This window comes from Salvia miltiorrhiza, chromosome 3 (genome assembly GCF_028751815.1).
Source record: "Salvia miltiorrhiza cultivar Shanhuang (shh) chromosome 3, IMPLAD_Smil_shh, whole genome shotgun sequence".
Taxonomy (NCBI): domain Eukaryota; kingdom Viridiplantae; phylum Streptophyta; class Magnoliopsida; order Lamiales; family Lamiaceae; genus Salvia; species Salvia miltiorrhiza.
The window spans coordinates 44,941,391-44,955,041 of NC_080389.1; the positions used below are offsets into that span (position 1 = coordinate 44,941,391).

General features: G+C 39.6%; 2 protein-coding genes and 1 non-coding gene across 6 annotated transcripts; 1 reads left to right on the forward strand and 2 right to left on the reverse strand.

Moving 5' to 3' along the window:
• Window positions 1-4,677: 4,677 nt before the first annotated feature.
• Window positions 4,678-6,515, reverse strand: LOC131015996 (double-stranded RNA-binding protein 3). 2 transcript variants are annotated; one of them, XM_057944540.1, is made up of 4 exons: window positions 6,160-6,515; window positions 5,813-6,078; window positions 5,508-5,727; window positions 4,678-5,426 (listed from the first exon to the last, which is right to left on the reverse strand). In XM_057944540.1, exons 2-4 carry the CDS (start codon window positions 6,056-6,058, stop codon window positions 4,777-4,779), a joined length of 1,116 nt encoding a protein of 371 aa, XP_057800523.1. In that variant the 5' UTR covers window positions 6,059-6,078; window positions 6,160-6,515; the 3' UTR covers window positions 4,678-4,776. The 2 variants fall into 2 exon arrangements, with proteins under 2 accessions (XP_057800523.1, XP_057800522.1); XM_057944539.1 differs by having other exon boundaries at window positions 5,813-6,513.
• A 623-nt stretch (window positions 6,516-7,138) lies between these two features.
• Window positions 7,139-10,935, reverse strand: LOC131015988 (probable protein S-acyltransferase 7). 3 transcript variants are annotated; one of them, XR_009098814.1, is made up of 6 exons: window positions 10,323-10,935; window positions 9,453-9,635; window positions 8,749-9,039; window positions 8,169-8,402; window positions 7,456-8,030; window positions 7,139-7,171 (listed from the first exon to the last, which is right to left on the reverse strand). XR_009098814.1 is itself a non-coding variant. In XM_057944523.1 (5 exons), the coding sequence occupies exons 1-5, from the start codon at window positions 10,419-10,421 to the stop codon at window positions 7,512-7,514; spliced, it is 1,326 nt and encodes a 441-aa protein (XP_057800506.1). In that variant the 5' UTR covers window positions 10,422-10,935; the 3' UTR covers window positions 7,139-7,511. The 3 variants fall into 3 exon arrangements, 2 of the variants coding, with proteins under 2 accessions (XP_057800506.1, XP_057800507.1); XM_057944523.1 differs by having other exon boundaries at window positions 7,139-8,030; XM_057944524.1 differs by lacking the exon at window positions 9,453-9,635 and having other exon boundaries at window positions 7,139-8,030; window positions 10,323-10,710.
• A 2,644-nt stretch (window positions 10,936-13,579) lies between these two features.
• On the forward strand, window positions 13,580-13,651 carry TRNAQ-UUG (transfer RNA glutamine (anticodon UUG)). Its single transcript has one exon. It is a non-coding gene; the product is annotated as a tRNA-Gln (tRNA).

Here is a 13,651-nt window from a genome sequence, read left to right on the forward strand (position 1 = left end):
CGAGCTCAACTCGTTTATCATCGAATTGAGTTCTAAACGAGCTTTTTTTTAGCCGAATCTCGAATAGCTTGTAAATAACTCTATTCATTTACAACCTTATATACATGTTAGAGTTATTTTAACTGTAATATTATTTATCTATTTTTGAATAAATTTTTAATTTTATCTTCTTCATTTATCTTTTTTTTTAAGAGGATTAATCAGAGGTTCGAATTCTCTAAAGAAAGAAAGAGAAGAAACAAATCACCCAAGACTTGGTCTTCTTATTATCTAGAGATGTCGGTAATTTTCTTAACCAACACAAATTTTGACTTGAAGATAATTCCGGCTACCATGTCCATACCCTCCCCCCCCCCGTTTCTTAGCCATGATTTTCTTACCCACTAAGCATAGATTGCATCTATAAATAGGGGCAAAACATCCTGCAATAAGTACCAGATCATTTTTTTTGATGAAAAATACTATAAAAATAAATAAAAGAGAAAAGTACAAACTAAACTTGGGCATGCCCAACGGAAAAAACAGAGCCAAAAACACCCAATCTCAAGTGAGATAGGGGTGGCAGGGGGTGGGGCCAGGGGCGTAGCTAGGGGGGGCTGAAGCCCCCTCCCAAATTTTGATTTAAAATATATATATATATATATATATATATATATATATATTATAAAAGAACTTTTTTTACAAAAGTTGATTAGCTTGTTATATTCTTCCATTTATAATTAATTTAAGGATAATTGTGTTATTTAAAATTATATAATCTATAAAAATATTATTATCACTATTATGCTTGTCTTTTAATAGAAAATGCCTAAAATGGATGAAATGCCCAAAAAAAAATTGTTTGCTATTATTACTATGGTTGTCTTTTATTATTATTGATTCTAGCTTGTAATTTATTGAAAATATATAATTTATAAAAATATTGTTTGTTATTATTGTTAAAAAATGCCTAAAATGTACGAAATGACAAAAAAAAAGTTTGTAATGTATTGAAATTAATTTTTAATATATTAAAACTATATAGTATATGAAAATGTCGTTCTTTATAATTACTATTATGTTCGTCTTTTAATAAAAAATGCTTTAAAAATACAGAGTGTCCCAAAAAAAATTGTAATGTATTGAAACTAATTTGTTATATATTTAAATTATATAATCTATGAAAATGTCGTTCTTTATTATTATTATTATGCTTGTCTTTTAATAAAATAATGTGTTAAATATACGGAATGTCCAAAAAAAAATTTCTCAGCGGCTACCGCCCCCGAACCCCCGTATAAGTTCAGCCCCCTCCCAAATTAATTCATAGCTCCGCCACTGGGTGAGGCAGGACCTTAGAGAAGGTCATCTAACAAACTTCCTAAAAAACTTGCCTATAATGATCAAAGAATTGCAAGATCCAACGCAAGTAAAAACAACTGTTACAATGAATCCAAACCAGATTTGTACCCAAAAGAAATACAAAAACTTAGCAAACACCAGTTCGTTGGGCGAGTGAAGAATCCAGTGGTCAAGAAATCCGAACGCAGCAACGACTCATATCCTCATGAAAGTGGCTGCATCTAGAGGTTCCGAGCAAAGGCTTACTGTGCGATCATTAACAGTACTTCAGCGTGTATTGGGACCTGCCTTTATGCAATGGCATCGGTCCTAGGCATAAGTCTAAGTAGCATCCTTGGCTCGAAATGATAATGTAGCCTTTTCTTCCAAATTTTGTCCCTCGGCTCAGCTCTTTGATTAGCACAACAACTGAGACCTCTTCCATTTGTTAATCAGCTAGGATTTGTAAGCTCCATTCCATTCCAAGTGCGCTCTAACCTCGTCTGGTGGGAAGATATCATTTAGGCATCGGTAGACGTCGCATTTGATTTCAAATATCAGTTTTTTCTCTTCGAAATTAAGGTTCTTGCTCAAAAATGAGTTTATTCCTTGCAAACCAAAGGTGGTTGACTGTAACGGCCAGCGATAGTAGTTTTGCTTTGTTGTATATCGCCGACCCCTTCTTTTTCTGAGTGAGATGTTTGATTGCACTTGGTATTGTTGACATGAGCTCTTTGAGTCTAAGCCAATGCTTTATCTCATCCCAAACCTTTGAAGTTCCTGCACATTTAAAGAAGTGGTGTTCTTGTGATTCATCAAAAAGATTACAAATAGAGCAGTGTTTAGTAACTCCCTCAAGTCGGTCCACCGTTTTAAGGCGATTTTGTAGCGCGAGCCAAAGGGTAATGGAGCATCTTGGTGGGATGAAATTTTTTCAAATAGCCTTGTGCCAAAAGGCTTTCTCTCCTTTGCTCCGAAAACAGTCATAGGCTCGAAATTATTGTTCCAAGTTCCAACATCATACTGGACATCTAGTTCAAAGCACACCTTGAGTGGGAGACTTGTGTGTTTAACATTCCTTGAGTGGGAGACTCGTTTGTTTGGACTATTTGGTAGGTTTGTATGTTTATTTTTTATTTTATAGAATATCTTCATTAAAGTTTAGTTATTGGCTTGTTGCTAGCATTGTTGGTGGATTAGAAGGAATTTTTATTATTATCAATACCACTCAATAAGAGGGATTCTATTAAGTGAATTCAAGTATGTTCATTGTAAAAGTGAATTTTATAGTGAATATACAAGTTATACAACTAATATTGCAGTATATCATTCCCTTGTGTGTATTTTATTTTGTGTTATTTTTCTATTTTTCATACTGAAATATTGGGTTGATTATTACACCATTCTATCCAATATTTTTTTGTTTGAAAACAAAACATTTATCGTGGATGGAAACTAATTTTACTATCCAAACCTATTTAATAGTTATCCAAATCCGTCTTTTGGTAAAAACGGGTACTTCCAAAAATCCAATCAATTTTTATTCTTAATTTTATTACTCCTTCGTCCCTTAAAGTTTGCCCCAGAAAGAGCAGCACAAATTTTAATAAAAATTAATAAAAAATTATTTAATGTTAGGATTAAAGGTTTATAATTGTAAAGTAGATGATGAAGTCATGTATAAAAATAAAAAGTAAAGAGTTTGGAGCAAACTTTTGGAGGACACCTCAAAAATAAAATTGGTGCAAATTTTTTAGGGACGCAGGAAGTATAATATATGAAAAATATAAATAATAATCGTTTACATATTAGAATCTTGATTAGTCTGGATTTCTGCTGCAAAAGCATCTTGCTCCAGACTCCGGTGCATAAATATACCCATGTGTATATAGCGTTTGAACCATAGCAATAAATAAACTTGCATAATTTCACACATTTACCTCTTAACAATACGTGTGTGTATAGATGAAAATATTATAATAACATAGGAGGATCTAAAGTGAAATTTATGTCATGGATGCTAAATGTTTTATACACACCCAATGTCTTACCAATATTTAATACTCTTGTATTTAAAAAAATGTTTGATTATCTTGTGCACCCATCTCAAAGTTTACAATTTATATCTTGAAAAAAAAAAAGAAGGGAAAATGATAATCGGGTGTGTGCATCCACAGCAAACAAAACCTGCACGCTAATGATAAAAGTCAGAGACATTCAAAGTTTTTGTACTATGTCCATTTAAAATGGCAGTTCCCTCCTTAAACCGCTAATAAAATCTCCAAACATCTCATTATCTATCAATGTCTACCACACTTTTTTCATCTTTTATGCCACTCACGTGTAATATTAACATTACACGTATGTTTATGAGGTTTTGGATTATATGTAATGTTATCATGTTGAGTCGATTCTTGTTTAGCTAATTGAGCTGTTCGTTTTAATTATCGATCAAACTTTAATCGAGTTGAATACAATGCTAAGCTTAATCGAGCTTTTTAAATTAAATTTTTTATTTAAAATTTTAATTATTTTCTAGTACATAAGTTATTTTTCAAATATATAAGCTATTTTATAAACAACAATGTAACATATTTACTATGTTACATTTAGTATTTTCTTATAAACAAATGATGTTAATTAGATATTTATTCAAATATTAGTCATTATAGTATAAAATATAAGATATTTAATTAATAATATTATATTTTTAAGATCAATCACTTAACGAGTTTATTCACGAACTAACGAAACCAATATCATCATACTCAAGCTTAGCTCGTTAAGCAAAACAAACTGCTCATTAAATTATTAATCAAATTTTTATCAAGTCAAACGTAGAATAACTCACAAATACTATCAAATATCTTAACTCGTATAGAGCTCTAATCATGTGCAAATAAACGGTAAATAATGTAACGATAAGCGGTGTTGCCACCAACTCCAAGTATTGAAAGAGGTCAACCCTATAAAAATGGGGCGTGCATGAAATACCCATAATACCCCCGTGGGGTCTAGAACAAGTAGGGAGCAAACGGTAAAAGGAGAAGGAAGAGATATAAAAGTTGGCGATGGCAGCAGTGAAATTAGAAGCATTTAAAGAGGAGAGAGAGACCAAACTCGAATGCTTGGTGGTGTAGAGAGAGAGAGAGAATTAATTGGTGAAGACAGACGCCATTAATGGGGGTGACGTGCAAAATTAAATGGGGTTGCGTTTATCGCTGCAATTGTCTGAGCTTAGTCCCAGACCCCCTTCAATTTCTCATCTGCCTTCTCTGCCCCTTCCCACTTCTCATTTATTGCACCATTTAATGTTCACTACGCTAATCTCCATTTACTTAAAATACACATGCGTGATTAGTGGCGCAAAAACACTCATCTCATTCATAAACGCGAAAAGGAGGGGTTTAAGGACTAATCACTTCAACTTACACGACTTTTAGTTGGAAAAATTCATCACAACTTTAGCTTGCTCAAAGAGGAAACTACTGCTAACTCTGATGGCGGCGGCGATTTGTCGGAGCTCGGTGGAGCCGCGCACACCGGAATGACGGACCTGATTTGAACTGCCGGTGCGAACCTCTGAGCTGCGGGGAATTTGGGCATTAATCCCATTTGGTTATGACATGTTGAGATTGGAGGGAAATCAAGAATGTTTCTTCTTCTCGCATTTTCTGCTCCGAACTGACTGTACACTCCTTGTTTCCCTCCATAAATGGAGCTCGAACTTGAGCTGGGGGTGTCCTTCTTGATAGCCTCGCAAATCTTGTTAATCCATTCGTGATCGTCTTCCAAAAACACATTGGAAGTGGGCCAGTTGGGAGGCAGGATTTTGGAAGCGGTCCTCGGCGGCGGCGGAGGGAGAAGAGAGAGAAAGCTGTTGGTGTTGGTGTTGGCGTTGTGTTTGTGAGTGTCTAAAGCAGGAGTAGGATCCAAGAATGGATCGGGAAACTTCCATGGCCGTTTCTGGGGAAAAGGCCTCTGCATTCTCCCTCTACCTGCTTGCTGATGCTGATGAGGATCTCTTCGTCTTATCACTCTGCCTGCATTCCAACATTTCCCGCCTCCAACATTTTCTTGTTCCGACAAAGGCCCCAAATTCGGCACTGACAAAGAAAAAAAAACATTTTAATGAACTAGCATACAGCAATGCAATAGGAGAAAAAAGTAGTGAGGAAAAAGATTACTTTGTTTTAATGCGGACCAAGCAGCAATGGCAGCATTCTTCTCGGCTTGTTTCTTGGTCTTGGCGGCGTCGCCGGAGAAGGTCATTCCGGCAAGCTCGACGGTGCTGGTGAAGACGGGAACGTGGCCGGGGCCCGATCTGACGGTGGTGTAAACGGGCAGTTTTAATCCAGCTCTGTGAGCAGTTTCTTGAAGTAGATTTTTGTACACTCCCGTCTCATCCTACACACACTCAAAACAAAGCACACATTATGGGTATGGGATGGTATTGCTATTGCTGGGGCTTATGTTTTCTACTACAACATACGAGAATTCTGGCTGTCAGCGATTTCGACGGCCCTCTCGCGGAGAGGGAGTTGAGCGCCGCCTCTGCGGCCGCGTGCTCCGCCTGCCGCAACGTGGTGGAGTAAGTGGGGCTCTCGAAAACCTCGCCGTTGAAATTCACCGAGGCTTTGAATCTCGGGGCGTGATCGGGCCCTTCTCTCACGCACGCATACGACGGTAGATTGAAGCAGCTTCTTTGAGCTAATTCTTGCAGCTGATTCTTGAACATCTTTTTTTTTTCTTTTTCTACTGCAAATGAAGAGAACACAATGCTGAAACGATCAGAAGATTTGCATAGTGAGAGGAGAAAGAGCAGAATCACTCACTCACCTACTTCACTTGGTTTCTCTCTCTTTCTGGGGTAAAGATTTGAGGGGGCTTTTTAACTTTACAGAGAAAGGGAGGCAGAAGAAGCATAGAAGAAGGCAATTGTGTGCTGATTTGGAAATGTTCGGTTTGAGAAAACTTCAGTGCCTAAATATTACCAGAGCAGTTTGTTGTTAAGGCGCGGTTATTTTCACTTTTTCTTTTTTGCCTTCTTGGTAAACGAAAAGGTGTTTGCTTTTTACCTTTTTGGAGGATGGATTTTATGCCTTTCAAAAATATTTATTACGATTTTGAATTCTATTGTATTTCGTTGACCGTAACCAAACCATTTTTTGGTATTTATTTTTTTGATAAGACATCTATAGTCGATAACAGACGCAGTTATGTATATCAAGATAAAAAGTTAGAAAGCTATTCATCTACCATGCTGTATTCTAATAATGATAGTTTATGAGGGGCATTCAAATGCCCACTTGACAAATCACAATAGCCTCAGCAAATTGGGGAAATTTACACAATTTTGACCTACTTCATTTCCACCTCCAATTTTACTACTACTTTTTTGCATTTAGGCTCGTTAGTAAAAAAACAATTGGTGTCGTGCTATTTCTGGTTAAATGCTACATATGTGTATATAGAAGAAAAACTCAAGATTGGGACAAACCCAAAATATTTTTTGACGAATCGATACAAGGGTGATTTCGTCCATTCACTGAATTTGAATTGTGAGACCACATCATTTCCATGCACCTTAGACTTCCCAATACAACGTTGTCGGAAGGCAACCTTTGAGAAAAACAGCAATATCTTGAAAAATACAAGATTGCAACTGCTTATATGGAGCTGTTGAAAATGAACAGCAGTTCCACGATTCAAAACCTTAAACGTCGAAATGAGCTTTCAGTCCAACCACTGGCGTCACGAAAACACATCAATTTAACTTTTAACGAACTCTTGAGACGGATTTTGACATCATACCATGTACAACAAGAACTAGGACAACTTCTAGCATTGACTGAAACACAAGAATTACAGAGAAGGTTAATAATACAAGTATAGTCACAGGAAAGGGAGAGGGGGAGAGAGAGAGATAGATAGAAAGAGAGACTCAACTAAAGCTATTTCAACAAATACAATACATGATTAGCAATAACACAGCAGCAACCCTCGCATGGCACAAATACTGCTTCCAAGTAGAGCCCGAATATGACTTTCTTCTGCACACCCCGTTGAGGCTAGTCCAATCATAAGGCACAAACATCATGCAAGTTTAATCACCACAACAAAGAACAGACATACCATAAATGAATAGATTGTTGATTCTCCACGAGTATGGAATGTGGTTCGTCTCTCTGTCATGACTTGGGTTCTGTTGATCGAATGGCGCTGCTACTTCCACCCATTCGGTTAGGCTCTCCCATTCTGGATGCCAGAGCAAGGACTTCTGGAGACATTTCCCAGCTCCCACTTTTCCTCCCCCAACTCGAGCGCCTTGGATGCATCCCAGCACGGTCGTTCTCATCTACTGTAGTCCTTATCTCAGGGGACATGCCACCTACTCCACCATCTTTGGCATTTAAGCCGTCATTGTCACTCAATTGGCCTTCGGGATGATCCAACACAGCGCCCACGTCTCCCCATACTGCTTTCCTTCCCATCTCTATGTCCTCCACAGCTTTACCCATATTAGGGCTAACAAAACCACCAGCTACAGATCGAGCTGGTAAAGCAGGTTCTCTGGGTACCTTAGCCCTAAAATTGTTCTTTGATGGAGGTGTAGGCCCGCAAAATATTTCTTTGAAGTTGTTCACTACTCCTTTGTTATAGGGGTTGGCACGGATATCATATCTATATCTAAAATTCTCATAAGTAGTCTGCACAGACAAATAGAAATGAACTCATTGTTACTCCAAAATGCCCAGTTTACAGAAATTGGCAAGGGATGATAATTCATCTAAAACATAATCCAATGCAAAAATAACAACGCTCGTATGAGGAATGCAGGCTCATACCTGATTTGTACTGATTAGATATAAATGGAATGCCGTAAGACCACCAACAAACCAAACTGCTATAAAGGTGTATATGATTAAGACAATGGAAGCAGGGGTATTGATCATTGCCCTCCATATTGATGTCTTCTCAGTATCTGTGATTCTCTTGATGTAAACCCAGCAGAAACCAAAGACATATATACAAAGTAGAGTCGTTGAGAAGACAAACATGAAGAAGAACCGGTAGTTTCTCTGCAGCAATTGTCAAAATACAGAATATATTACGAAAGACATCAACGGTGGACAACAAAACTTGAGAAATAAGCTGAGGTGAAATGTAATAGGAGGGGCATGGGTAAATCAAATTAATGTTATCGCAATCATTTATTTGTGGAGCTAGCACAAGTATATTCATATTGGGAAACGAAATAGAAAAATGTATTGAATCATATTGATATAGAGCATCTACAAAGCAAGTAAAAATTACTAAATGGTGTTTACTTAATGAAGATAAATAGGATACTAGCAAAAACTGTTTTGAGAAGCAGTATATATTTGATAAACATGTGAAAATTATTCAATAATAAGGTAATCTTACCAGTCCTATGCACTGCCCAACCCAAGGGCAGTGATGGTCAAATCGTTCGACACAGTTATTGCAAATGGAACAGTGGGAGCAACGCGGAGGTCGATAAAGCATGCAGGTGTCACAATACTTGATCTTCACTGTAGCACCATTAACCTCAACTTCCTTAATGCGGGGCAAGCGTAACTGTGGTGTTTGAGCTCCTTCTACACTCCCATCATAGCCTTCCGGTTCAGGTGGATGTGCATTTCGAGGAATGATGCCAGGATCTCTTCCAGATGTTAGCAATAGAAGAATCAAATCCTGCAAGTTTAGCAAAGAATTAGATTACAAAATCAACTGAGCAGATAGTCAATGTGCATTCTTGCCTCAAACAGGACTCTCACGTGTACCTTGTGCTATAAATGCTTTTACAAACCTTTACCTACATCTATATAGCCATATACAGGAAATGAGAAAACCTGCATCGAATTATTTGCAAAATCACTGTCTCTTAGGCACACTGCCTTGAATTCAAAGGTTTTATGTTCCATTAAGCAAGAACAAGTACAAATCCAACAGATTAAAGTTAAGCAAGTGGATTACCAAAGAGTTTATTTAGCGACAAATTTCAATCCTCTGTAGTTCAATTTCCAGAAAAATTATTAGCACAATATAGACACCAACTCTTGGCTAAACAAGGTTTGCTACAGGGAGAGGTGAGAGAACTAACGTACATAAAATGTGAACACGATGGCAATAACCATAATTGATACTCCCCAGTCATCAACAAAATCATCCATCAGTTTTCGAGCAACAAAGATGCAGAAAACAGCTACAGGAGCCACAATCAGGAATATAGTTAGAGCCAGCGACCTTACATCTGGTCCAAAAACAAACCTTCCTTGGAGAAAAAATTTCTGCAAGAAGAACAGTGATCTAACAGTCACAAAATGAACAAGTGACGACTCACGCAATGTACATAACAACCATATGTCTGCTGGTGTTTAGCGCATCATGATTCTCATTCGTACACAGCAGGCAGCAGTAAAAAGTCAATAAAAAGTATATCTTTTGTAGCCAAAACTAAATATCTAAATGGCATACCGGGGGTCAAACAGAATCCTCATCTCACATTTTCATGATTTAATCATTTTAAACAGTGATAGTAAGTGTTCTAGATAATAATTTTCCATGAAATAAGAAAATCAAAACTTGTATATATAATTTGTCCATAAAAAGGTGTCAGAACTAGTAAATACCAGTATCATCTATCGAACGAGTCAAGTACAGAATCAAATTTCAGATTTATCAAATTCTCCATAAAAGTTCTCTAGTTTTTGACATCTTCACAAGAAACATTGGCACTTTGACTACATGTTTTCTTCATTCATCTCTTTCGCACCAAGTACAAACAAACACTTAGCCTTAACCCGAAATGTTCTTTTCTCTCTTAAAAAAACTACAATCAGCAAAGCTCAAGCACCAATTGCTCAAATTGATTGAACCTAATATCAATTTCGCGAAATTTATTAATAACGAACGAAGATATTAACCTAAAAAAACTTCAATCAAGCTGAGCAAGAGAGAGAGAGAGAGAAACCCACATTACTGCCTTTCCAAGTCTGATAAACCATGAGCTCGTCGGAGCCATTAGTGGATCCAGCTAACGGATCGGCCCGATTCGGAGGAGGAACCACGTACATTTTGTTTCCCCAAATCTCCCCCCAACTCCAAGCTCAATTTTTTTTTTCCACCACAAACCCTACTCACACAAACACACACACACACGAAATCAGCAAGCGTGGAGAACGCGGGCTAATTCGAACTCCGCAGCAGAACAGCCTATCAAAGTGATCGAGCTAAACATTCCGGCCGACAGGCCATGCGGCGGAGCAGGGGGCGTGTTTGGGGAAACAAGGGATTGCTCTCTCTCTCACTCGGTGTGTGTGTGTGTGTTGTGTGCTTTTGTGTGTGAGGACAGTGAGATTCGATGGGAGGGTTCTCGCTTTACAGAAGGGTCAAAGTGACGTGGGCACTGCTGATTGGGCTAGTGAACTGGTGTGGGCCCAGGAGGAGTTTGTTGTGGACCGTTTTGCCACTTCCTCCTTTTTTTTCTTTTTTTTTTCAAGAGACGGGAAATATAAATCGCTTCCATTTGTCGGGATTTTTCACGCTTTTACTGCACTCCATCACTAATGGAGTTTGCTTCAATTTTTTAGGTTACTATTTCTTGTCAATAATTTTCTTCCTTTTACTCGGCTCTCTTTGAGATGCCTTGATACTCCCTCTGTCCCGTTAAAATCGGCCACATTCTTTTCGTCACGAAGATTAAGAAATTTATTGTTATGCTTAATTAAGTGTTCCAGATTTTTAAATGATTTTTTCTTTATCTTAATTGCTTAATTAGCAAATCTGCCAACAACCGCCACAAACCAACTCTACGTCGCCGGTAGGGGTGTGCAAACCCATCCCGGACCCGCCGAACCCGCCCGGACCGACGGGTTCGGTTCAGACCGAACCGGCCCAGTATAGGTGTTTGGTCCGGGTTGGGTCCTATTTTCAGGACCGAGAGATTTCCGGGTCGGTCCGGGTCGAACCCGGTCGAAACCCGGCGAACCCGGAACCGACCCATCCCATTTAAAATTTAATATTTAATATTTATATTTAATATTTATAATAATAATATAATATTAATCTAACTTATACTTTTGAATCTAACCCTAAAAAATAAAAATCAATCTGTTGCTGCTCTCTCCTCTGCGCCGCACACACCCATCGTCCACTCCTCAATCTAACCCTAACCCGCCGCCCCGCCGCCCGGACCGCCCACGCCCTGACGCCCACTCCCAGCAGGCCAGCACCGCGCGTAGACGCCTGACGCGCAGACGCAGTCTGAGGTCTCCCCCCCTGCGCGCCCACGCCCAGAGTCCAGACGCCTCGGCCTCACTCAAACCCGCCGCCCCGCCGCCCCGCCTACTGGTCCGACCACGCCCCTGACGCCCAGCACCGCTGCCGACCACGCCCCTGACGTGCAGACGCGATGTTCCCCTGCCCAGACGCCGACCTGTGACCACCCCTCAGCCCTCGCCGCCTCGCCACAGCCTCCTCCGGTAAGTCTCGAATCTCATGATCAATGTTAATTCTCGATTAATGCTCAATTCGTGCAGCCATGTTGTTGGGCTTCTATTGCTTGTTATTGAAGAAAATAGGTGAAAAATAGGAAAAAAACAATAAAAAAAAAATCAGGTTTTTAGCGGGTCTGACCCGGACCGAACCGGACCCGTTGCTCGGGTTTGGTCCGGTCCCGGGTCGGCCCACTCACTACTTTCGGTCCGGGTCGGTCCCTTTTTTAAAAAAATTCGGGTCTACAAACCCGGCGGGTCGGTCCGGGTCCGACCCGCTGCACACCCCTAATCGCCGGCGACCACCGATCGGCAAACCTTCCCCAAATTATCCCCCTCTCTTTGAATTGAATCAACATCCCTCTTATACTTCCCTAAACCAGAACAAAAAAAAAACGAAAAGAAAAAGGAATCTGTAATAATCAAAAATATGATCCAAATGACCAAATTCACGAGCACCACCACCACCCTTAGATTCAGGAGCACCAGCCACCGTCGCCTTCCTCTGCTCTCGTCGCCGCCAATCGGAAAGGGTCACCGACGCAGTGGAGGGGAAAGGGTCTCCGACACAGTGAGGGGAAATGAGTCGCCGCCTGAACCCTAGCTTCTTCCCCAAACTCTAACCACCGACTCTTTCGATTTCCAGCCACCATGGATCTGACATAAAATATGTACAGAGAGGGAGAGAAAGGAAGAGCGAACCCGCGCCGCCCTCCGATTCGAGGACAACCCAGAACGAATCGTGTTCTCCAAAGCCATCTCCAAACTCAAGGAACCCAAAACAGAGAAAAAGATAGATAAATCGGGGGCAGGATAAAAGATAGATAAGCGAGAGGTCGAGGGGCGAGAGGCGGCGGGGTGGGGCGGCGACCGGCGCTGGTGTCGTTCGCCGGAGAAGAAGAGGGAAGATGGAGAGGCTGTGTTGGGGGGACGGGGGAAAAGCCGACTGATGAATGTGTGTGTTTTGTGTGTGTGTTTGTTAAGTTAACGAGGGTTTAAGTTTAATTAGAAATTTAATTAAATCGATTAATTAAACTTAATTAAATACTAAATATTTCCATTTTAAGAAAGTGACCACTTTTAGTGGGACAAACCAAAATGAAAATGTGGCCACTTTTATTGGGACGGAGGGAGTAAAATAAATACTCCCTCCGTCCCATTATTAATGGCCTATTTTCTTTTTTGGGCTGTCTCATATATAATGGTCTGTTTCCTTTTTTTGATAATGATTTTACACTATAAATAATGTGGCCTCATACACCTTACATACTTTTATACTACAATCTTATTCTCCTAAATACCCGTACCCAAAAGAAATGAGTTGTTAATAGCGAGACGGAGGGAGGTAATTTTATTTTGTATGTACTGAATAATAGAGTAAGGAAGGAAACCAGGGGGCTTAGCCCACTGGCCACCAGGCCCTCACTTAAGTGAAGTGACCCGGGTTCGATCCCTCTTGGGAGCGAATTGGAGATTGGAGATATAAGGTAGATTTGGTGAATGGGAGAGATAAGGTCGTCCTTGGAGTGGATGAGGAACTAACTACTAACATCTAACATGACTTTGCCCGATCAAAAAAAAAATAGAGTAAGGAAGGAATTTGAGAAATGATTCCAGAGGAGGGAAACAATGATGATTAGATGAATACTCCTGTTCCAAGGCGGCCCAAGACCAATATGCTTTTATAATGTATGAACCATTGAGTCAAGGAAATTATTATGAAGAAACTACTCAAAAGCGGTTCTATGGTGTAGTGGTTAGCACTCTGGACTTTGAATCCAGCGACCTGGGTTCGACTCCCGGTAGGACCT

Bases quoted from the DNA above. Each gene is read 5' to 3' on its own strand.
- LOC131015996 (XM_057944540.1), bottom strand. From the start codon at position 6,058: ATGTTCAAGAATCAGCTGCAAGAATTAGCTCAAAGAAGCTGCTTCAAT. The intron at 5,728-5,812 runs GTATGTTGTAGT...GAGTGTGTGTAG, and splicing joins CGCTGACAGCCAGAATTCTC to GATGAGACGGGAGTGTACAA. The intron at 5,427-5,507 runs GTAATCTTTTTC...TTTCTTTGTCAG, and splicing joins TTGGTCCGCATTAAAACAAA to TGCCGAATTTGGGGCCTTTG.
- LOC131015988 (XM_057944523.1), bottom strand. From the start codon at position 10,421: ATGTACGTGGTTCCTCCTCCGAATCGGGCCGATCCGTTAGCTGGATCC. The intron at 9,040-9,452 runs GTACGTTAGTTC...CTAAACTTGCAG, and splicing joins CCATCGTGTTCACATTTTAT to GATTTGATTCTTCTATTGCT. The intron at 8,031-8,168 runs GTATGAGCCTGC...TTGTCTGTGCAG, and splicing joins ATCTAATCAGTACAAATCAG to ACTACTTATGAGAATTTTAG.